The sequence below is a fragment of the Triturus cristatus genome, chromosome 1_1 (genome assembly GCF_964204655.1).
Source record: "Triturus cristatus chromosome 1_1, aTriCri1.1, whole genome shotgun sequence".
NCBI lineage: Eukaryota > Metazoa > Chordata > Amphibia > Caudata > Salamandridae > Triturus > Triturus cristatus.
The window spans coordinates 10,376,879-10,402,813 of NC_140579.1; the positions used below are offsets into that span (position 1 = coordinate 10,376,879).

General features: G+C 45.9%; 1 protein-coding gene across 2 annotated transcripts in view; it reads left to right on the forward strand.

The window, feature by feature from the left end:
* Window positions 1-25,935, forward strand: part of ITGA3 (integrin subunit alpha 3) — a 271,979-nt gene that overhangs the window by 223,898 nt on the left and 22,146 nt on the right. For both annotated transcript variants that reach the window (XM_085613769.1, XM_085613860.1), the window contains exons 17-18: window positions 18,536-18,615; window positions 24,327-24,404. In XM_085613769.1, coding sequence (XP_085469895.1) covers window positions 18,536-18,615; window positions 24,327-24,404 — 158 coding nt within the window. The remainder of the gene's footprint in view (window positions 1-18,535; window positions 18,616-24,326; window positions 24,405-25,935) is intronic.

Sequence of the window (25,935 nt, forward strand, 5' to 3'; positions counted from 1 at the left end):
CAAGGAGTGAGGCATGGTTTAATTCCCATGCAAGTTGCGGGTCATGTGTAATGTGGATGCCCAATTATTTGAAGCAATGCTTAGCCGATTTTGCTAATTCACTGCGAGATCACCTCCTTGCAGTGGTTAAGGAGTAAATTTGTCGCAGCTAAAAAAGAGACCAGGTATTTCTCCAAATTTTTCCAGGATTGCAAAAAGTTGCTAACCTGACCATCTTGGGTATCTAAGGCAGAGGAACAAGCGTTTGCCCAATCAAGTCCAAGTGTCTGCCCATCCATACCGATCCCTGCTGTGGGAGATTTGATAGCCTTGTCTATCGCCCTGCTGTACGGTACCAAGCATTTCACCCGGACCGGAGATATGGGGACATTAGATTATGTTAGCAGAGCAATCTCTCACCGGTGTTTCATGATCGGGCATACCTTAGACAAACGTGCCTTAATTGGCCTGTTCCATTATCTTAAAGAGTTATTTATAATTCAGTGTGACAAAGGCCTTCTCAGAGTTCATTGACCTCATTGCTGCTTGCCCTAGCAAGGTGCGCCTCTCCCATCGCTAAGTGCAGTCTTCTTAGGTTATGTCTGGCCTCTGTTTAGCAGGAAGCCGCTTTGGTCAAGGTGTGCCAGTGAAGAGATCATCTTAAATAAACTGTTAAATAACCTATTGGCTTGAGCCTTATCGACTATTTTAGTCTCAATATTTAAAAGCGATACTGGGCGGTATGCACCATAACTCTCCGATGGTCGGCCTGGTTTTTGTATCTCTACCACAGAAGCCATACGCATATCCAGCCTGGGCGGCCTCTTCCACTGCCTCCGGTAAATGTTGGGTTATTATCTGGGAAAGTTATGTAAACATTTTGACTGCTAGGCCTTGTCCCCAGGGTGTTTCCCGCGTGTCATAGCAGCCAGGGCATGTGACCGTTCTTCCATCCACAGAGGTTGGTCTGTGTCTAGGCGGCCTTACTGATGCTAAACTTGTAACAGGACAAGTCCTCAAACACTAAACACGGTAGACAAGCACTATAAGGCTCCCTTTGATCAGATGTGTAACCAATCGAAACATCCGCTAACAAGTCTAACATAATTGAATAATTTTGAAATTGAAAATGGAAAATACATTTGGGTGCAAGCAATGCCTAAATTAAGAAAATCCAAGAACCTATTAAACCGCATTAGAAAGCGGGGCATCTCAGCCTCGCTGCCCGTTCAACCGTATAATAATGTGAAATTTCTAATTGCTAATTTTCTATAGTATTTAAATGGAGACACTGTTCCTAGAGAGACAGAGGGAGATATATAAATGAAGCGAGAAGCCTAGGCTAATATTAGGCCCAACTACCTAAGGATAGGGGGGGGCATTCCTTAGTTTCTCATGTTGCCCTCACACACCCCGAAGGATGTCATGCTTCATCATTGGGCGTTAGCTCCTCGTCGGGCCGGCGCTGCAATGCCCTACGGGTCCCCCGAAGGGTCACTTTAGCGGAGATCTTTTCGAGAAAACGCCGTTTGGTGCATGCGGGTGTGTGGTTTGGGTCCTAATAAAAAAGATGTGTGGTGATGGAGTGTGTTAGTGAAGTGGTATCCTAAAAATGTCTAAGGGTTACTGGGATAAAGTTTAATGTGAATAGCACCCTTGACATAATAAAAGACCCGTAGGTTGGGTGTTACCTTATTGAAAGTAATGTACCAATAGGTAACTTGTGTGTGGTCAAGCGGTCGACATGTTTCGCGCCCCAATGGTCCAAAAAAGGATCCCTGGCGCTTCTTCAGGACCAAAAAAGAGTGAAAGTGAATGTGCCCTAAGGGATACTACCCTCAGTTTACTATCCGGGCGTACACTCCGAAGTAGCACTGCTCTCTGTGTGAGAGTCAGGTCGCACCAGGATAGACAGCCTAGGAGAAAGTGGAAACAAAGAGAAAGGAGAACATCCTACCTATTAAAGACTGTTCACCTTTTCAAGATATTCAAAAAATGAGTGCATAATCAAAGTATATACAAAATATATCCAAAAGGGATATCACCTCCACTCACGGGTGGTGGCGTGATGGGGTCTCAACGGTAAGCTTACAGGTGCCTGGGCCAGGAAAAAAGGGGCCTGGGAGGGAGACAGCCCGTCGCCGACCGGAGTCGCCCATATGTGCAGGCACTAACCGTGGTAGAGGTTGAACCAAATGTCCACAGACTAAAGTGGCATACAATCTATAGTTCTTTTATTACGATTCTTACTACGATATGTTGCAAGCACTCACCTAAAGGCGCGGAGAATAATGCTCCATAGGTTAGGGGACGAGCGTACACACCTTCTAGTGCTGTGAACAAAGGAATAAATGACAGGCAACTGCTAGTCAGTCCAACTCCTATAGATTCCAAACTGGTCTGAGCTGTCTTGTACACTGTATTTAAGTAAATAGCCAGTTTCCTCAGTACTCATAAGAGCGTTTTTACTCACAGTTTTGCTCCGGCGTGGCCTCTATACCACCTACCCCAGTCGTCCTCCTACCTGGAATGGAGACGAAGATCACCCCGCGTTTCAACATTTATTTATCTTCATCTATAAATGTACTCGTATGGGACCCTCATCATTTTAATAAATATTATTCCAAAGGGCGTATGCAACAGGACTGCCTACAAAAAAGCCTGTGTCACACAATCCAAAGCCTTTTCAGCATCAACCCTAGACAGCAATGTGAATGGAGCGCACTCTCAAGAGAGTCACATTATACATGTGCTCTCCGGGCATGAAGCCGCTCTCTTCCAGGTGAACCACCTCTGTAGTCCACAAAGCCTGATATGTTGAGAGATATTTAGCACATATGCCCTTTTATAGTTCTAAAATACAGCTTCAGAGCTCTGATTGAGTGAATGTCATGTCCTCTTGCCCAAGTGAGGGCTGCACCCAGAGATCCTGCCTTTTGAGAGCATTTCCTCCCACAATAGGGTCAGTGGGATCCACAACATGCAAGCAAGTAGCTTAAAGTTTCAAACCAATTGTTATGGACACCATTTCCTTATAAGGTTTAATCAGAGCTTTTTGTTTATTTCTAATTTTTCCTTAGCACTGCTTTACCAATTTAGTACTAGAGCCCTTTATATAGAACATGCACACATATTTAAACACTCCATCCTCTAGTTTACATACACATCTCTTTGTAACTGAATTTTGACACTAGGCAAAGTTATATCCAAATTTCTGAAAAAGTAATCTCAGCAGACGACTGAAAGGGGTTCATGTGTTCCTGTGAGACAACTGGCGAGAAACATACCTGCCAGAAGGCCATTGCTAATGTTCGCCAAGTGATTATGTAAGATTGAAGTTTTCCACAAGAAATGGGTAGATGCTGCCAGTTCCCATCTAATCTGAAAGATGGATAGGTTCTGACAAAAATGTTTACCAGGACATAGGTTATGACATTACATCATTATTCTAATCACTGACCTCGTTCAAAAAGATAGTATTTGGTATTATTCAGCTGCTCAGAAGTGTCAGAGTTCCCCTCTGAGGCTTGCTGTTTGACCCCCTCATCTCCTTGGCACTGTAAAAGCCCCCTGAACCCACTGGCCGGCAGAGCGAGCACTATGCAAAACATGAAATGTGTTCATAAACATCAGATGTCACGCAATGTATAACGTATATCTTATAGATGTCTCCAGAGCGAATTCAGTTCTTTAAAAGAAATATTTCTTCCACCTTGTTCCCGAATATATGAATAAATATATGTAATAGTCTCATAATTTCTGATCAAAAAACTTGGTGTACAGGATCCAGTTGTTCTTTAACGCTCCCTGAAGTCCAGAAGACCTTGTTCTGCACAGAATGTTTTTTCCACACTAACTACTAATTGTCCATTGTTCAGGACTAGTGCAAGCTGGGTGGTGATAGTGTGTTACAGAAATAACAAGTGTGACTTCCTGCGGTTGTATGATGGAACAACGCAGGGAAATACACTTCATGCCTTTACCACGCATTTTTCCTCCCGCATTTTTTTTAGATCGCATATGCTTTTACAACGTATGCCTTTACCATTCATTCTATCTATCTATCTCTATCTCTATCTCTATCTCTATCTCTATCTCTATCTCTATCTCTACATTTCACTCATAAAAAACCAATGAAATTCCCCCGTTATAGTTAGTTCAGCTAACTATAACTCACGCGCCCACAATCCACTGCTGATGACGTCACATATTACATCACTCATGACATGGTCAGTGACATCACTCATGACATCACTGATGACATCTCAAATGACATCACTGATGACATCATCCATTGAGTATGTGTTTCTTAACAATTTTAATATGTTTAATATATATAGGGAAAGGCCTGTTGAAGAATGAGTGGGTGTACAAGTGTGTAAATGGATGATTTTCTGTGGTGCGTAACTAACTCTATAAGTGAGTCATTAAATGTATCTTACTGCAGACTAGTGACTAAACTGTGTAAATGTCTGTATGTTTCTGTATGTTGGTGTATAAGTGGCTGCATGGATTTGTGAATACCTATATGAGTTATTGATTGCTTGTCTGAGTATCTGTATGGGTTCCTGAGTGTTTGTGTGGGTAGGGTGTGTGTGACTCTATGCATAGATGTGTGAGTGGGTGATTCTATGGGTGCATGGTTTTAAGAGTGCATCTGTGATGGACTGTATGGTTGAGTGAGTGTATGTATGGGTGTGTTAGGGATTGAATGTATATCTCAGTGGTACATTTGTGACTAACTACATATGTGAAAGGCAGTATATGTGCGTGTAAGAGGATATAAGTGGGTAGATGTGAGAGTGTGTGATTGTGAGAGTGACTGTATGGATGAGTGTGTGCTTGCATCAATGATTCTATAAGAGAGTAAGAATGTGATACTATTTTTATGAGTAAGTGAACTTGAGTGTGTATAACCACATAGGTGAGTAAATGGGAGTGTGATTATTTGCATGACTGAGTAGGTGTGAGAGTACCTCTATGGATGATTGGTAGTGTGTGAGTGTCTATATAGGTGTATAAATGCATATGATAGTTTTGTATGTTGTGACTGTAAGTATGAGTGACTGTACAGGTGAATGAGTGGAGGTGTATGTAGATCTAAGAGTTAATAAGTGGCTATGTAGTTATTGGTATTGCAGTATGTATGGTTTTGAGAATGGAACTCTTAAATTTTGAGTTGGTGTATCAAAGGTTATATTAGGGTGTGAGAAGATGTGGTAATTTATCACATGGATGACGTCATCAGTGATGTCATCAGTGATGTCATGAGTGATGTCACTGACCATGTCATGAGTGATGTAATATGTGACGTCATCAGCAGTGGATTGCGGGCGCGCGAGTTATAGTTAGCTGAACTAACTATAACGGGCGAATTTCATAGGTTTTTTACGAGTGAAATGTCCAGCTAACTATAACGTGTGTGAAACCTATGGTTTTTTAAGTGAATTTGCAAGGTTTTTTAAATGCTAACTTATGAATGTATATTTATATTTTTTAAATATTTATTTTACAATAAGCTACCTATATATATAGTTATAGATTAACTTTATCCTGTAATATGGAATGGCTAATTTTTTTTTTAAGGGTTTTTGTCCATGCATGCACGGTGCGCGCACGGTGCACGCATGCGTACGTACTCCGTGTGCGCATGCGTACGTGCTCCACGTGCGCATGCGTACGTCGTGCGTGCTCCGTATGCGCATGCGTGCATGCTCCGTGCGCGTACGCGCGCGTGCTCCGTACGCGCATGCGTGCGTGCTCCGTGCGCGCACGGTGCGCGCGCAGCAAGTCATGTGATTTAGAAACAACACTTTTCATTGGTTTATAGTAGTTTCAGTTCCAGAAACTTCCAACACCACACCCACTCCCCTCATTATTACTTCTGATTCCCTGGAAGAAGGAGCTGAGCAGCTTTTCCAGTACTCCAGTACTTGAGAATGGCAGAGCAGCAGTCATCTTCTGGGAGTGAGCAGGAGACCCTTGTGAGACAGAGACAGAGGGAACAGAAAGCTGAACTAACTATAACGGGGGAATTTCATTGATTTTTTACAAGTGAAATGTCCAGCTAACTATAACATGTGTGAAACCTATGGTTTTTTAAGTGAATTTGCAAGGTTTTTTAAATGCTAATTTATGAATGTATTTTTATATTTTTTAATTATTTATTTTACAATAAGCTACCTATATATATATAGTTATAGATTAACTTTATCCTGTAATATGGAATGGCTCATTTTTTTTTTTTAATTTTGATAGAGTTGAACAGCATAGTTAATATCTTCTATAAACTTATAAACTCTTAAAAAAATTATTATATTTTTTTTAAGGGTTTTTGTCCGTGCGCGCACGGTGCGCGCACTGTGCGCGTACGGTGCACGCATGCATACATACTCTGTGTGCACATACGTACGTGCTCCACGTGCGCATGCGTACGTCGTTCATGCTCTGTACGCGTGCGCTCCGTACGCGCATGCGCGCGTGCTCCGTGCACGTACGCGCATCTGCGCGTGCTCCGTATGCGCATGCGTGCGTGCTTCGTGCGCGTACGTGCATGCGCGAGTGCTCCGTACGCGCACCGTGCCTGCACGGTGCACGCACGGCAAGTCATGTGATTTAGAAACAACACTTTTCATTGGTTTATAGTAGTTTCAGTTCCAGAAACTTCCAACACCACACCCACTCTCCTCATTATTACTTCTGATTCCCTGGGAGAAGGAGCTGAGCAGCTTTTCCAGTACTCCAGTACTTGAGAATGACAGAGCAGCAGTCTTCTTCTGGGAGTGAGCAGGAGACCCTTGTGAGACAGAGACAGAGGAAACAGAAAGACTCTTTTATATGGCAATTTTTTACATTTCCAGACGGGCAGAAGAAGGTGAATGCTCCAAAAGTCACCTGCACTCTTTGCGCGCGAGTTATAGTTATCTGAACTAACTATAACGGGGGAATTTCATTGGTTTTTTACGAGTGAAATATCCACCTAACTATAACATGTGTGAAACCTATGGTTTTTTAAGTGAATTTGCAAGGTTTTTTAAATGCTAATTCCTAACTATAACGTGTGTGAAACCTATGGTTTTTTCAGTGAATTTGTACGGTTTTTTAAATGCTAATTAATGTATGTGTTATTTTTTGGTTTTTCACCATGCGCGCACGGTGCGCGCACCCCCGCGATTTAAAAAAAAAAAAAAATTAAACATTTTTTTTCTGCCTTCGGGGTCCTTCAGGGACCCCCTGACAAAGGCTAGGGGGTCAGGAACTCTCTACCCTGCCCCCTTTTCACGTTCGCCACCTTCCTTTTTCACTCTCGCACTGAAAACAAACAAAATGGGGGCCGACACTTCCTGATTTCGACCGATTCGAACGTTGACTAACATGTAACCACCAATCAGAATTACACTCGTGCACGTTAGGGTGCTTGCACGGTGCGCGCACTGTGCGCGCTTATAGATATTTTTATGCTTTCAAATGCTGTTTTCTCAGGAACTACTGAACAGATTGACAGACCTGCAAAAGTCACTTCCCTGACCTGAGGACTACCTCTCTGCCAAATTTCAAGTAATTCTGTTCAGCCGTTCGGGCTGTACCTTCGACTAAAGGTCCTATGGAAAAATGCATGGGGAAAACGCGTTTTGGGACCCCCCTTTTTCTCGGCCCCCGCTTGACGAATCACCCCGAGACTTTCAGGGTAGGAGCTGAACTGTGCGCCCCATTAGTTTTGAAAATTTCGCGAGGATTCGTCAACCGGCGCCAAAGTTATTCAAAATAGAATTTTCTTATTTCCTATGGAAACTCGGTCCTAACTAGAACTATCTACTGGCGACCGCCAGTAGATTCTATCTATCTATCTATCTATCTATCTATCTATCTATCTATCTATCTATCTATCTATCTATCTATCTATCTATCTATCTATCTATCTATCGTTTCAGGGGCGTTATAGTTAGGAATTAGCATTTAAAAAACCTTAGAAATTCCCCCGTTATAGTTAGTTCAGCTAACTATAACTCGCGCGCCCGCAATGCACTGCTGATGACGTCACATATTACATCACTCATGACATGGTCAGTGACATCCCTGATCACTGATGACATCTCAAATGACATGCTAATTCCTAACTATAACGTGCCTGAAACCTATGGTTTTTTCAGTGAATTTCAAAGGTTTTTTAAATGCTAATTTCTAACTATGCCTACAGAGATAGGACATGTGAAGAAAGAAGAAAAAACGCACAGAAAGAAAAAAAGAAATGCAGAAATAAACAACAGAAGTCCTCAAAGACTAAGAAAAGTGCAGGAAGAAGGATAACGTGCAGAAAGAACAAACAGAAGAGCAGAAAGAAGCCTTGTTGCAAAATCATCCTGTACCCTCAACTTTTTCAGATGGATACTGGTGGTAACTGAGTCTGACTAACCAGTTCTAGAGCCAGTGCTATGTTCAAAGACACTCAGAATACAGTGAAAACACCTACATACACTAGGTAACACTATGCGTTGGGGTCCCCCTGTGATCAGCATGACCTCCTCTGTAAGCCCCTAGTATATAATAGGGCAGGGTATTAAAACTACCTCTTAAAACGTGCCACAGGGCGTGTTTGCACACGTCACCTCAGGCCCCGTCCCCTCACTTCCCCACTGTGTAAACACGCCCTGTGGCCGTTTTACGTTCGGAGATTAAGTCCCCTTGAATCCTGAGGGTCCCTAGGGTCCAACTAGACCACTAGGTACCTCCAGTAAGTGCCACAGAGCTGAATTGCAGAGTGATGTAAAAAGGGGCACGGCCTAGACCACCTCTCTGCAACGCAGCGCAGTGGCGCTTAATGGAAGCATCTGGTGGGCTAGTTGGCCCCCTGGGTCCCTCAGGATTGAAGGGGAATTATTTCCCAAACTTAAAACACGCCACAGGGCTTGTTTGCACATGTTAACTCAGGCCCGTCCCCTCCCTTCACCACTGTGTAAACACGCCTTGTGGCCGTTTTTAGTTGGGAGATTAAGTTCATTTGAATCCTGAGGGTCCCTATGGTCCAACTAGCCCACTAGATACCTCCAGTAAGCACCACAGAGCTGTGTTGCAGAGAGGTGTAAAAAGTGGCACGGCCTGGACCACCTCTCTGCAACGCAGCTCCGGGGCGCCTACTGGAAGCACCTGGTGGGCTAGTTAGCCCCCAGGGGCCCTCAGGATTGAAGGGGAATTATTTCCCCAACTTAAAACGCGCCATAGGGCGTGTTTGCACACGTCACCTCAGGCCCCGTCCCCTCACTTCACCACTATGTAAACACGCCCTTTGGCCGTTCTAAGTTGAGAGATTAAGTTCCCTTGAATCCTAAGGGTCCCTAGGGTCAAACTAGCCCACTAGGTATCTCCAGTAAGCGCCACAGAGCTGCGTTCCATAGAGGTGTAAAAAGGGGCGTGGCCTCAGAACACCTGTCTGCAACGCAGCTCCCTGGGGCATACTGGAGATACCTGTTGGGCTAGTTGGCCCTCAGGGACCCTCAGTATTGAAGAGGAATTAATTCCCCAATTTACAACTGGCCAGGGGGCGCGTTTGCAGAGTGCTGCAAGGAGGGGGCATGGCCTCCGGCGCGACGCCGGTCTTTTATTTATTTTATTTTTTTAAGACGGAGGGCTGTGTGGCCCCCTTCTTTTTCTAATTTACTGGCCCTGGGGACCCCATCCCCCAGGGCCTGCACTGCACCCTAATATTTTTTTGTTGAAAAAAATTAATTTGGCCCTCCCAAGGCCTCAATTGGCGCCGGGGACCCCAACCCCCGGGTCATGGCCTTTTTTTAAAAATTCTTTAGGAGGGGGCTGCGTTGCCCCCCTCCTCAGGCCAGTTATGGCCCGGGGACACCATCCCCCAGGGCCAGCCTTTGTTTTATATTATTTTTAAAAAATATATATTTATAGAAACACCTAGGACATGCTGGACAAACCGTATGTACCTATCACCATGACGATTTGCGTGATATTCATTAAAAGGCGACTATGCATAGAATGAATCCACATGGAATGTATTTACACTGCTAGTGAAGCTCTGACGTGTCGGACGCCCTACCGTGCCTAATCCCGGCACCCCCGCCGGTGGGTACTCTCCAAGTAGACACCCTTGTCGTTTATTTATACAAACATGGGTAGCTATTGACGGGCACATTTCATATACACGCACACCAAGCCATTCAAAGGGGATTCGACAAAAATTCGACCAAACAATGAAACTCCCCTCACGGTTAATAAAACACACATCCACCGCCGGATGTGTAATACTTTTTATTTTACTCTCTAGAAAGGAGACGAACCTCACTTTAGAGACACGATGTATTGCATATTATATTTCACGCCCGGTTCATCTTATATCACACTTTTTGGTGCATAGTTTATACCATATACTATATCTAGTTTTCATTTTCAATCGTGCTCTCAGGACTATGTTCTATATAACACTGTGTTCACCTACCCTTTTCACGGGCATTACATTTTGCGATGGGGGGTGGAGGGTCAGGGGGTGTTTCTGCCAAGTAAGCCCGGAGTCACAGTCACAAACGTCCTCTTTTTCCTGAATAAAAGTGAGATTATGCTGCATGCTTGTTCATATAAGTAGTTCGCACATTTTAAAAACAATAAAGTTCCTAATACCCACCTTCTCTGAACAGTTAGCTTGCTGCCCCATCCACTCCTCCCTATCCCCTGTTGTCTGAATCCATGGACTAGCCTCCTCCCTCCTGCCATGCATGGTCTGATGTGCTGCCACTGCCCTCCGTTTAGCATGATGTACCAGTCCACTCCTCCTGCCCTCCATTGCCCAATTCTATGGCCCATGATTGACCTCCTGCTTAGCCTCTGTGCTTAGCTTGCTGCCCCTATTCTCCTTCCCCCTGCTCCATCCTTTTTGCCCATCATCCATTGACCTGCCACTCCTATCTACTCTGAGTGTTCTGTTGAGTTGCCACTCCCCTCCCACCTGCCTAGCATTGTCAGATGACTGTAACCTGTCCCTGCCACCTCCACCCTGCCTGTCCACATGCCATGCCCCTATCCCCTTCATCCTGTCCTCCATGGTCCATTTTACTGCCACACCCTTCTGCCCTCCCTGGTCTGTTGTGTTGCAACTGCTCCTCCTGCCTGCCCAGCGCGGTCTGTTGTGAGGCCCCTTCCCCTGAACTCTCTTGTCTGTGCCCAGGTTCTGACCCTCTCTTCTATCCTCCATGGTCCTTTGTGCATGCCCCTGCACCCTCCTTCTTGCCTATCATAGCCATTGTGCTGCCACTAACCCTCCAGCTTGCCATGCATGGTCTTCTGTCCTGTCATGGCCCCTCCCACCTTCCCTGTGTGGTCAGCTAGCTGTCCCTGACCCCCTCCCACCTTCCCTCCATGGTCTGTGTGTATGCCATCATAGTCTCATTGTTGTTCTCCATGGTGTGTCTTGTTTCTAGTGCCCATCCTGCCTGACCTCCATGGTCATCTTGCTGCTCCTGCCCTGCCCCCTTTCCCCCAGTCCTCTGTTTCCATGTGCAGACCCCTATTCCCTCCCTCCTGGCTTGTCTGTTCCATTGTAATGCCCCTGATCCGTCCCTCCTGCCCTTTATGGTCTGTTATGCTGCAGCTTTCTCTCCTGTCTGTCCATTATGGTCAGCTAGCTACCATTGCCTCTTTCCCCTCTGTTCTCTGTTGTCCATGTGCATGGTCCTGTCCCCTCCCTATTGCTTTCTATGGATTGTTGTGCTGCACTCCCGTCCCGCATGCGCTGTGTGGTGTATTGTGCTGCTGCAAACCCTGATGCCTGCCCTGTAGGGTCAGTTTTGTGCACCTCTCCATGTCCCTCCTGTCCTCTGTTATCTGAGTCCATGTCCCTACCCCAATTCCACCTGCCTACCGTGATCCAATGTACCATACTTGCGAACATTTTGAACTTGGTAAGAGGGAGATTTTGAAAAAAACGGTGGTATTGATTTTCCCCTTTGAGTTACATTGAAAAAGAGGAGATTGTAGACAGGAGACAGATCAAATAAAGCCCATTTGAGCTTAAAAACATTGGACGTTTCCTGGCTGAAACGGGTCTGTTGGCATGTATGGTTGTACTACCACTGCCTCTTCCTTCTGCCCACAATGGTCTATTATATTGCCACAGCCTCTCTTGCCAGTCCTGTATTGTTGGTTTGTTGCCCCTGCCCCCCTTTCCACTGCCCTCCATAGTCTGTTGTGCTGCCACTGCCCTTCCTGCCTGCCCAGTGTGGTCAAATTGTTGCCTCTGCACTCTCCTACCTGCCTTCAATTTTCAGAGTTCGTGCCCCTGGCCTCTGCCTCTCAACAGTATCCCAATGAACAACTATATTGCTAACATTCTATATTTATTACAAAAGTGTGGAACGCCTGACGTCATCTTGATGTGATCAAAACTGTAATACCTAGAGTATTTCCTTTAGAAATTACATATATGAGAGGGTCTTATTTGCATCAAAATTATGGTTAGCGCTCTAAAAATCTAAAATGAGGACACATTTTCTGAGTTTTCAAATAGCGACAAAGAACTTTTAAATTATTTGTAATCTTTATGTTTTTTTATCCAGTTGACGACTTGATTAAATGTTGCACCTAGGGTAGAGGATGTGGCGTTACTTCCAGAGCTGCAGACTTTGCAACTGAGGAACCAGGTTGGAGTTTCTGCTTCTGCTCAACATTCTGTGATTCTGGTCAAATCACTAAATCTCCCCATGTCTACAACCAAAATGAATTTGATCTTGTGTGATGTAACCAATGCTCATGTAAAGCACTCCAATACCTGACAAGTCTGCACTATATAAAACTGCAAATACACAAAAAATAAGTGTTTTGCACACTTCTGTCATTGGGCTACATGTGGGCTACATCTGGGTGATATTTGTGCTGCATTTGGGCTCTTTTGTCTCTGGTGGCCATCTTAGGAGATTTATTTGTTATGAAGTTTCCTAATTTCCTCATTTACTGCCGTCTCCTCAGTAGGAAATGCTTTCAGTTTTTTACTTTGATTCCATCAAGAAGGTATTCAGATATGTCACACGTTTGCCATAAATTCTGAATGTTAGCACTCTAGTTGCTCATTAGATCACTGTAGTAAAGCTACTGCTCACCACGGAAGTCTGCTCCTGGTATTAAAAGTGCATGTTTCAGTCTGCATATCAGAATTTTTTAATGAAATAGAAGAGAATTTGAGAAGTCACTCAAAATGTGCCCTAATTTTTCTTTCTTCAGCACTAATCATAATTTCTATGGCAAAATGAACCCCTCATTGTGTTCCTTTTTAAATTAAATGTTTTAAGTGTTACCACTTTATTCCAATCAAGATGGCTTCAGGTGTGCCATACTTTTGTCATAAGTAAGACTGTTAGCGCTCTAGTTGTTCGTTAAAACACTCTGGGACATTATGTCATTGGGCTATACTTGGGCTACATCTGGGTGATATTTGGGCTACATTTGGGCTCTTTTGTCTCTGGTGGCCATTTTGGGAGACTTATTTGTTATGAAGTTTCCTAATTTCCTCATTTACTACAGTCTCCTCAGCAGGAAATACTTTGTTTCTTACTTTGATTCCATCAAGAAGGCATTCAGATGTGTCACACATTTGCCATAAATTCAGAATGTTAGCACTTTAGTTGCTCATTAGATCACTGTAGTAAAGCTACTGCTCACCAGGGAAGTCTGCTGCTGGTATTGAAAATGCATGTTTCAGTCTGCATGTCAGAACTTTTTAATGAAATAGAAGAGGATTTGAGAAGTCACTCAAAATCTTCCCTAATTTTTCTTTCTGCAGCACTAATCATACTTTCTATGGCAAAATTAACCCCCTCATTTTGTTCCTTTTTAAGTTAAATGTATTAAGAGTTACCACTTTATTCCAACCAAGATGGCTTCAGGTGTGCCATACGTTTGTCATAAGTAGGACTGTTAGCTCTCTTGTTGTTCTTTAGAACACTCTGGGAAGCTGCAGTAGAACACAAAGGAATCAACTGACAGTCTCTGCCCTTGTTGGATGTACATGTTTTACTGAGAATGTCAGACTTCATTCTCACATGACTGAGAAAGATAATGTGAATTTACAGAAAAAATGCTCTCAGTTTAGCTTATAGATCACCTTCCAAACCTCTGTGGGAAAAGCATGAGAAAATAGTTTTCTCTCAAACATGATTCATGATATCACAGCAGAAGGCTTTTTCACATGGTAAAATCACCTTAGAACACACCACAATTCCTAAAATGAGTATGGCACCATCAACAAATGATTTATAATGTAACTAAAGTCTTAAAATCTTCTATTAACTGCAATGCTTTTTAATGAGATGCTATCATGTATATTGGTTCCAAGATGGCTGCCAACACTTCTTGGATGAAGTGCTGACAGCCAATCAGATCTCACGATGAGATGTGTGGTTAGGCTCCGCCCAGATATATATTTGATTTTACTTTTGATTTTCTCAGGAACTACTGAACAGATTGACACCATATATGCAAAAGGCACATGCCTGACCTGAGGACTACCTCTTTGCCAAATTTCAAGTAATTCTGTTCAGCCGTTCGGGCTGTTCCTTCGACTAAAGGTCCTATGGAAAAATGCATGGGGAAAACACGTTTTGGGACCCCCCTTTTTTCTCAGCCCCCGCTTGACGAATCACCCCGAGACTTTCAGGGTAGGAGCTGAGCGGAGCGCCCCATTAGTTTTGAAAATTTCACGAAGATAAGTCAACCGGCGCCAAAGTTATTCAAAATAGAATTTTCAGATTTCCTATGGGAACTTGGTCCTAACTATAACTATCTACTGGCGACCGCCAGTAGATAATAACTATCTATCTATCTATATATCTATATATAGATATCTATCTATCTATATATCTATATATAGATAACTATCTATATATCTATATATAGATAACTATCTATCTATCTATCTATCTATATATTCACTGAAAAAACCATAGGTTTTAGGGAAAGTTATAGTTAGTTGGACATTTCACTCATACAAAACCAGAGAAATTCCCCCGTTAAAGTTAGTTCAGCTAACTATAACTCGCGCCCCCGCAATGCACTGCTGATGACGTCACATATTACATCACTCATGACATGGTCAGTGACATTACTGATGACATCACTGATGACATCTCAAATGACATCACTGATGACATCACTGATGACATCATCCAGTGATTGTGTCTTTCTGTAAAGTTTAAATATGTTTAATATATACAGGGAAAGGCGTATTGAAGAATGAGTGGGTGTATAAGTGTCTGAATGGATGATTTAGGAGGTGCGTGACTGACTCTGTAAGTGAGTGATTAAATGTATCTTACTGAATGCATGGGTTAGTGACTAAATTGTGTGAATGTGTGTATCCGTCTGTCTGTTGGTGTATAAGCAGCTGCATGGGTTTATGAATAGCTACATGAGTGTCTATATAACTTATTGATTGGTTGTCTGAGTATCTGTATGGGTGCCTGAGTGTTTGTGTGGGTGGGGTGTGTGTGACTCTGCATAGATATGTGAGTGGGTGATTCACTGGGTGCATGGTTTCAAGAGTGCATCTGTGATGGACTGTATTGGTGTGTGAGTGTGTGTATGGGTGTGTTAGTGAGTGAATGTATATCTCAGTGGTACATGTGTGAATAACTACATATGTGAAAGGCAGTATATATGTGTGTTAGAGTATATAAATGGCTATAAGTGAGAGTGTGTGATTATGAGAGTAGCTGTATGGATGAGTGTGTGCTTGTATCAGTAATTGTATACGAGCATAAGAATGTGCTAGTATTTGTATGAGTAAGTGAGCTTGTGTGTGTATAACTGTATCGGTGAGTAAATGGGAGTGCGATTAATTATTTGCATGACTGACTAGCTGTGTGAGTACCTCTATGGATGAGTGGCGGTGTGTGAGTGTCTATATATGTATATCAGTGTATATGATAGTCCTGTACTGAGTGATCATAAGTATGAGTGACTGTACAGGTGAGCGAGTGGATGTGTGTGTAGACCTAAGAATCAGTGAGTGGGTATTGGGTATGTAGTTAATGATGTTGGAGTGTCTATGGTTTTGAGAATGGCAGTCTTAAAACGCGCCACAGGGTGTGTTTGCACACATGTCACCTCAGGCCCCGCCCCCTCCCTTCACCACTGTGCAAATGCGCCCTGTGGCGCATTTTAAGTTGGGGGATTACGTCCCCTTGAATCCTGAGGGTCCCTGGGGTCCAAGTAGCCCACCAGGTACCTCCAGTAAGCGCCACAGAGCTGCGTTGCAGAGAGGTGTAAAAAGGGGCGTGGCCTCTGAACACCTCTCTGCAACGCAGCTCCCTGGTGCATACTGGAGGTTCATGGTGGGCTAGTTGCCCCCCAGGGACCCCCAGTATTCAATGGGAATTAGTTCCCCATCTTACAACGCGCCAGGGGGCGCGTTTGCAGAGTGCTGCAGGGAGGGGGTGAGGCCTCCAGCGTGATGCCGGTCTTTTTTTAAATTATTTTTTTTAAGTAGGGGGGCTGTGTGGCCCCTCTTCCTTTCCTATTTTATTGGCCCCGGGGACCCCATCCCCCGGGGCCGGCCTGTCCACCTTTAAAAAAAAAAGTATAATGGTGGAGGGGGGCCGCGTGGCCCCCTCCCGGGCCACTAATGGCCCCGGGGACCCCATCCCTCGGGCCTGGCCTTTCGTTGGGGACTGTGAGGGGGTCCCCAATTCCCCCACAGTCCCGCCGGCTCCCCGCCTCCTGCTGGCATCGCTTTTCCACACGGGAAGCTGCTAAGATGCAGCTCCCCGTGTGGAAAAGCAATGTGGTTTGGATTTTGAAAGCGTGAGCAGGTTTCCTGCTATTGCCTTCAAAATCCAAACCAGAGTTTGCAATGACAGGACGAGCGCCGCGAGGCTCCCGCCCTGTCATTGCAAACAGCAGTGTCCCGGGGGTGGGCACCCCGGGACACTGCAGGAGCCGGCCCGGGGGGGTGGCGGTCCCCAGGGCCATCACTGGCTCCAGGAGGCCCCCCTCCCAACATTAGCAAAGTCCTGCCTGGGAAGGTAGTGGTCCCCGGGGCTCGGGGGTCCGTAACGGACCCCCCAAATTTGCATTCTTAGCGCCCCGGGGAGGTGGTGGTCTCTGGGGCGTGTGGGGAGCTCGAGCCCCCCCACACAGGTAGTTTTGCTTAAAAAAAACAAGCCCCGGGGGGTGGCGGTCCCTGGGGCTGCGGGGGGCCGTGAACCCCTTGCAAATATGTAAATAAAGCACCGGGGGTGGTGGTCCCTGGGGGTTGGGGGGCCTTGGAGGCCCCCCACCTATTTAAAATATAAGGCCCCGGGGGTGGCGGTACCTGGGGATGCAGGGGTCCCCCTGGGCACCCGCAAATACATTTTAGAAATGCCCCGGGGACTTGGGCTACTCAGGGGCAATTAATAACGAAGCGCGGAATCCCGTGCTTCGTTTTTTAAATTTTCTTTGCCGGATCCGTGGATCCTCCGCACATCCCGCGATTTTATAAAATAAAATCAAATGCTTTTCTTGGCCATGGGGGTCCTTGTGGGGCCTTGAGGGACCCCCTAAGCAGGCCTAGGGTAGATATTTATAATGTATTTGTAGGGGAAGACCCCCAATATCCCCGAACTTACCTTAAATGTGTAGTAAAGGCATACGTAGTAAAAGCATATGCGTTCTAAAAACATGTGTGGTAAAAAATGCGTGGTAAAGGTACAACGAGGTAAACACGTCATTGTAAAGGCTGTTTCCCACTTCCTGTGACCAATGAAGATCTAAGCTTGAATTCTTAGGCTGTGCCTCAGGGAGGATGGTGCAGGGTTCTAATAGTGACCCCTCCAGGCACGATTGGCAGCAGTGACCACCAGAGTGCACCAGGCAGCGTTGCCAACAATAATGTAAAAAGGCTTTTTCAATTTGGAAATTCTCTACATGGGTGACACATGACAGCCATTGGCGCCAAGGTAAAGTTGTTAGTAATAGTTCATGATTTTTCACTCCAGCATCAGCTTCAAATGCGTTTTGGAAACCCGTTTTTCTCCAAATATCAGCTATAGAGTTCTGAAAATATGCTCGTTTTAATCTCAAATACACGCTTTTTAATTTTTGGATACATATATTAATTCAAAACAAAATCTTCTAATTTAGTATGCTTTGCTGCACACAGAAGATCCACTTCCAGGTAGCTGGAGAGCGATTAGTAGCCCGTGAGTTGCTCATTGGAGAAGCCTGGTTTAGTGTGTAATCTCCAGACTTGAGGGTTGACCTAGAGTTGGGTGTGATGTAAAGTATCTGATTTCTGAAGGAAGTGTTTAATTCTGGAGTAGAATTCAATGGGGGGGGGGGGTTTCTGAGCCCTTCTATCACTGTAGTAAATTCCACTAGTGGATTTTCCAATCGATTTAGCATTTGTTCTCTGAATTAAAGGATTTTGTATTACCGCTCCACTCTAAATGCGATATCTGCTGCTGGCCGAGGGTTGGGCTGAGCCTAAGGTTATTGTCTGTCTCTGCAGTCACCGAGGTGTTAGGCTCATAAGGGTGGTAACTGTATTCCACTCACTTCTCGTGTTCCTTCCTCACAGTTGGAGATGGTCGTCACCTTCGAGGCGTCAGGAATATCACTGAAAACACGAGAGGTCAACTTGCAGCTGCAGCTCTCCACGTGAGTTGGGGGGAATTTATTCCCAAAAGCTTTCTTAGCACTGCACTCTGAGATAGAGCTCATGAAACTGACCTCAAGAGCATCCCTGACACTGCACTCTAGCTAACGCAAACCAAGAGGGTTCCTGACACTGTGTACTAGCCAAGAGACACCAAGAGCATCCCTGACACTGCGCTCTAGCCAACCACACACAAAGAGTGCTAGTGACACTGCACTCTAGCTAACGCAAACCAAGAGGGCACCTGACACTGCACACTAGACAAGAGACACCAAGAGCATCCCTGACACTGCACTCTAGCCAACCACACACAAAGAGTGCTAGCGACACTGCGCTCTAGCCAACCACACACAAAGAGTGCTAGCGACACTGCGCTCTAGCCAACCACACACAAAGAGGGCTAGTGACACTGCACTCTAGCCAACCACACACAAAGAGGGCTAGTGACACTGCACTCTAGCCAACCACACACAAAGAGTGCTAGTGACACTGCACTCTAGCAAACACAAACCAAGAGGGTACCACAAATCAAGAGTGCTAGTGACACTGCACTCTAGCTAACCCAAACCAAGAGGGTACCACAAATCAAGAGTGCTAGTGACACTGCACTCTAGCAAACACAAACCAAGAGGGTACCTGACACTGTGCGCTAGACAAGAGACACCAAGAGCATCCCTGACACTGCACTCTAGCCAACCACACACAAAGAGTGCTAGTGACAATGCACTCTAGCCAACCACACACAAAGAGCGCTAGTGACACTACACACTAGCCAACCACACACAAAGAGTGCTAGTGACACTGCACTCTAGCAAACACAAACCAAGAGGGTACCTGACACTGCGCTCTAGCCAACCACACACAAAGAGCGCTAGTGACACTGCACTCTAGCCAACCACACACAAAGAGCGCTAGTGACACTACACTCTAGCCAACCACACACAAAGAGTGCTAGTGACACTGCACTCTAGAAAACACAAACCAAGAGGGTACCTGACACTGTGCGCTAGACAAGAGACACCAAGAGCATCCCTGACACTGCACTCTAGCCAACCACACACAAAGAGTGCTAGTGACACTGCACTCTAGCCAACCACACACAAAGAGCGCTAGTGACACTACACTCTAGCCAACCACACACAAAGAGTGCTAGTGACACTGCACTCTAGCAAACACAAACCAAGAGGGTACCTGACACTGCGCTCTAGCCAACCACACACAAAGAGCGCTAGTGACACTGCACTCTAGCCAACCACACACAAAGAGCGCTAGTGACACTACACTCTAGCCAACCACACACAAAGAGTGCTAGTGACACTGCACTCTAGCAAACACAAACCAAGAGGGTACCTGACACTGCGCTCTAGACAAGAGACACCAAGAGCATCCCTGACACTGCACTCTAGCCAACCACACACAAAGAGTGCTAGTGACACTGCACTCTAGCCAACCACACACAAAGAGCGCTAGTGACACTGCACTCTAGCCAACCACACACAAAGAGTGCTAGTGACACTGCACTCTAGCAAACACAAACCAAGAGGGTACCTGACACTGCGCTCTAGCCAACCACACACAAAGAGCGCTAGTGACACTGCACTCTAGCCAACCACACACAAAGAGCGCTAGTGACACTACACTCTAGCCAACCACACACAAAGAGTGCTAGTGACACTGCACTCTAGCAAACACAAACCAAGAGGGTACCTGACACTGCGCTCTAGCCAACCACACACAAAGAGCGCTAGTGACACTGCACTCTAGCCAACCACACACAAAGAGCGCTAGTGACACTACACTCTAGCCAACCACACACAAAGAGTGCTAGTGACACTGCACTCTAGCAAACACAAACCAAGAGGGTACCACAAATCAAGAGTGCTAGTGACACTGCACTCTAGCTAACGCGAACCAAGAGGGTACCACAAATCAAGAGTGCTAGTGACACTGCACTCTAGCAAACACAAACCAAGAGGGTACCTGACACTGCGCTCTAGACAAGAGACACCAAGAGCATCCCTGACACTGCACTCTAGCCAACCACACACAAAGAGTGCTAGTGACACTGCACTCTAGCCAACCACACACAAAGAGCGCTAGTGACACTACACTCTAGCCAACCACACACAAAGAGTGCTAGTGACACTGCACTCTAGCAAACACAAACCAAGAGGGTACCTGACACTGCGCTCTAGCCAACCACACACAAAGAGTGCTAGTGACACTGCACTCTAGCCAACCACACACAAAGAGCGCTAGTGACACTACACTCTAGCCAACCACACACAAAGAGTGCTAGTGACACTGCACTCTAGCAAACACAAACCAAGAGGGTACCACAAATCAAGAGTGCTAGTGACACTGCACTCTAGCTAACACAAACCAAGAGGGTACCACAAATCAAGAGTGCTAGTGACACTGCACTCTAGCTAACACAAACCAATAGGGTACCACAAATCAAGAGTGCTAGTGACACTGCACTCTAGCAAACACAAACCAAGAGGGTACCTGACACTGCGCTCTAGACAAGAGACACCAAGAGCATCCCTGACACTGCACTCTAGCCAACCACACACAAAGAGTGCTAGTGACACTGCACTCTAGCCAACCACACACAAAGAGCGCTAGTGACACTACACTCTAGCCAACCACACACAAAGAGTGCTAGTGACACTGCACTCTAGCAAACACAAACCAAGAGGGTACCTGACACTGCGCTCTAGACAAGAGACACCAAGAGCATCCCTGACACTGCACTTTAGGCAATCACACACCAAGACGGCTAGTGACTCTGCCCTCCAGCCAACACAAACCAAGAATGCTGGTGACACTCTACTCTAGCCAACCACACACCAAGAGTGTTAGTGACACTGTACTCTAGCTAACACAAACCAAGAGGGTACCTGACACTGTGCGCTAGCCAAGAGACACCTAGAGCATCCCTGACACTGAACTCTAGCCAACCACACACAAAGAGTGCTAGTGACACTGCACTCTAGCTAACACAAACCAAGAGGGTACCACAAATCAAGAGTGCTAGTGACACTGCACTCTAGCAAACACAAACCAAGAGGGTACCTGACACTGCGCTCTAGACAAGAGACACCAAGAGCATCCCTGACACTGCACTCTAGCCAACCACACACAAAGAGTGCTAGTGACACTGCACTCTAGCCAACCACACACAAAGAGCGCTAGTGACACTACACTCTAGCCAACCACACACAAAGAGTGCTAGTGACACTGCACTCTAGCAAACACAAACCAAGAGGGTACCTGACACTGCGCTCTAGCCAACCACACACAAAGAGTGCTAGTGACACTGCACTCTAGCCAACCACACACAAAGAGCGCTAGTGACACTACACTCTAGCCAACCACACACAAAGAGTGCTAGTGACACTGCACTCTAGCAAACACAAACCAAGAGGGTACCACAAATCAAGAGTGCTAGTGACACTGCACTCTAGCTAACACAAACCAAGAGGGTACCACAAATCAAGAGTGCTAGTGACACTGCACTCTAGCTAACACAAACCAATAGGGTACCACAAATCAAGAGTGCTAGTGACACTGCACTCTAGCAAACACAAACCAAGAGGGTACCTGACACTGCGCTCTAGACAAGAGACACCAAGAGCATCCCTGACACTGCACTCTAGCCAACCACACACAAAGAGTGCTAGTGACACTGCACTCTAGCCAACCACACACAAAGAGCGCTAGTGACACTACACTCTAGCCAACCACACACAAAGAGTGCTAGTGACACTGCACTCTAGCAAACACAAACCAAGAGGGTACCTGACACTGCGCTCTAGCCAACCACACACAAAGAGTGCTAGTGACACTGCACTCTAGCCAACCACACACAAAGAGCGCTAGTGACACTACACTCTAGCCAACCACACACAAAGAGTGCTAGTGACACTGCACTCTAGCAAACACAAACCAAGAGGGTACCTGACACTGCGCTCTAGACAAGAGACACCAAGAGCATCCCTGACACTGCACTTTAGGCAATCACACACCAAGACGGCTAGTGACTCTGCCCTCCAGCCAACACAAACCAAGAATGCTGGTGACACTCTACTCTAGCCAACCACACACCAAGAGTGTTAGTGACACTGTACTCTAGCTAACACAAACCAAGAGGGTACCTGACACTGTGCGCTAGCCAAGAGACACCTAGAGCATCCCTGACACTGCACTCTAGCCAACCACACACAAAGAGCGCTAGTGACACTGAACTCTAGCCAACCACACACAAAGAGTGCTAGTGACACTGCACTCTAGACAATCACACACAAAGAGTGCTAGTGACACTGCACTCTAGCCAACGCAAACCAAGAGGGTACCACAAATCAAGAGTGTTAGTGACACTGCACTCTTGCAAACACAAACCAAGAATGCTGGTGACACTGCACTCTAGCTAACGCAAACCAAGAGGGTACCACAAATCAAGAGTGCTAGTGACACTGCACTCTAGCTAACACAAACCAAGAGGGTACCACAAATCAAGAGTGCTAGTGACACTGCACTCTAGCTAACACAAACCAAGAGGGTACCACAAATCAAGAGTGCTAGTGACACTGCACTCAAGCTAACACAAACCAAGAGGGTACCACAAAACAAGAGTGCTAGTGACACTGCACTCTAGCTAACACAAACCAAGAGGGTACCACAAAACAAGAGTGCTAGTGACACTGCACTCTAGCTAACACAAACCAAGAGGGTACCACAAACCATGAGGGTACCTGACACTGCACACTAGACAAGAGACACCAAGAACAACCATGACACTGCACTCTAGCCAACACAAACCAAGAGGGTTCCTGACACTGTGCGCTAGCCAAGAGACACCAAGAGCATCCCTGACACTGCACTCTAGCCAACACAAACCAAGAGGGTACCACAAATCAAGAGTGCTAATGACACTGCACTCTAGCCAACACAAACCAAGAGGGTACCACAAATCAAGAGTGCTAGTGACACTGCACTCTAGCTAACACAAACCAAGAGGGTACCACAAATCAAGAGTGCTAGTGACACTGCACTCTAGCAAACACCAAGAGGGTTCCTGACACTGCGCACTAGCCAAGAGACACCTAGAGCATCCCTGACACTGCCCTCTAGCCAGCACAAACCAAGAGGGTTCATGACATTGCGCTCTAGACAACCACAGATCAATAGTGCTAGTGACACTGCACTCTAGCCAACACAAACCAAGAGGGTTCCTGACACTGCGCACTAGTCAAGAGATTCCAGGAGAATCCCTGATTTTGCAACTCTAGCCAGAACACATGAAGTGTAATCAGAACACACCAGAAACCTCTATGCAGTGCACTCTAGTCAGCATAGCCAAGAGCGTCCCTGAGGCTGCACTGTGAGCAGCACACATGCCAAGGGCATATTTGACATGGACCTGTGAGTAACATGAAGGAATACATGGGAGCACAGCCGAAAGCATCGGACTGTTCAGTATTCCAAACAGTGACCATAGTTTTGCACTAAGGTGTCCCATATTGTATTCACCCAACTCGTGGGATCTGAGAACAGTGGCAGCCTTTTGGGGGGGATGCACATGAGCTCAGCTGGGAGCGAGTTACCGGAAAGTCCAGAGTATCGGTTACGAAGCCTTTGGCGAAGCTCACTCACACTCACACTCACACTCACACTCTTACTCTCATTCAGTTCTCTTTTCTGTTCACAGATTAAGTAAGCAGAGCGACCTCTCCCCGGTGTCAGCAACGCTTCTGGTGGAGTACACAATCGAGACGATGTTCTCTGTGTAAGTGCTTCCGGTTGCGTCCTACAGTCCACTGGAGCTGGGGGCCTTTGCTGCTATGAGTGCTCTGCACCATCAGATCTTCTACTACAGTGGTGGGGAAAATCCATGCACAGATAAAGCTTGCAGTTGCCCCTATATCTGATCATTCTAGCTTTACACACTGGGAATGTATGTGCCATCATGTATCCTCGCATAAAGAGAGCGTTTCTGCATTCTTCTACAAGCCCCGTGTGTATGTGTCTGGAGCTGGGTATGTGTGGCTGCAGTAATATTTATTGTCAGAATGCAAACGTGATAGGTTGGAGACAATTTCACTAAGGTGACATCATTGAGGCATTAAACCCAAGACAGCAGCATATCTGGCAAGTACAATCAAGATCATTATTGTCGAAGGAGTGGGCGGTGAAACCTGTAGAAGCCACATTGTCAGGCTGAAGACCAAAAAGTGCAGAAGGCGAATCAATATGCCCCCCTCTTCCCACCTGTACCCCAGTCTTTACAGTCTGTTGTAAGTGTTTCTAAACACCAACCACAGTATTCTGTGGCCACTGCTACTTTATATGTGGGTTTGAGGTACACATGTGCGGCATACTGTGCGATGTATGCATCCTGGTTTTGTGCATTCGGTCGCTCGGATCCTTTTATTCTCAACTGAGGGTCTTTTTGTCTGCGTTTGACTATCTCACTAGTTCCCTGAGTGTTGAAGGGTCACAGTATTATTCACTATCATATTGTTGGCCCTTTGTGCAGATGTTAGTCTGCTGGTGTGTTCATAGAGCTTGCAGATCAGAGTGGGAATCCTGAGGCGAGTAAGTTGGGTTTTTAATAGTGCTTCTAGTGAGAGGAGCAATGGTGCATTATTGATAGTTACTGCTGGGAATGTGAATCTTGATACTGGTGCATTATGAGAACTTGCTACTAAAAGTGTGAATCTTCGTACTGTTGAGTTATTGGTGCTTACTGCTAGGAGTATGAATATAGATTCAAGTTGGTTATTGGGACTTGCAGAAAGGAGTGTGAATCGTGCTTTTTGCGCTTTATGAGCGAGGAGTGTGAATCTTGTTAATGATGACTGCTGCTAGGGTTGCTAATATCTTTGTGCATGCCACGAGTGTGAATCTTGAAACTAATGGGTTAATTGTGCTTGCTGCTACAAGTATGACTATGGATACTTGTGGATAAATGTAAATGTAAATGTGGGTGTACTTGTAAAGCGCACTGTGACTCCATGGAGTATCCTGGCGCTGAAGACCGCTGGGGAACCCGTCCTGGTTTTCCCTGTGAGATGGTCCCTTTATGGGTATCTCCAAGGTGAAACCAGGCATCCCCGGCGTCTGTGGGGGGCCGTTGTAGAGATGAGGCAAGCTTAATGCCCAGAGTTGCCGAGTGTGTTCCTGGTTAGAGTAGGTACCGAGGCGAGAATTATCAAGTCCGTTTTGACCCTGGTCCACGACCCTGCCGCGTCGGGAATTGAACCCTGGTCCCTGGCCAATTCTCTGCTTACGGGTCGGCCGCCTCTAACCAGTGAGCC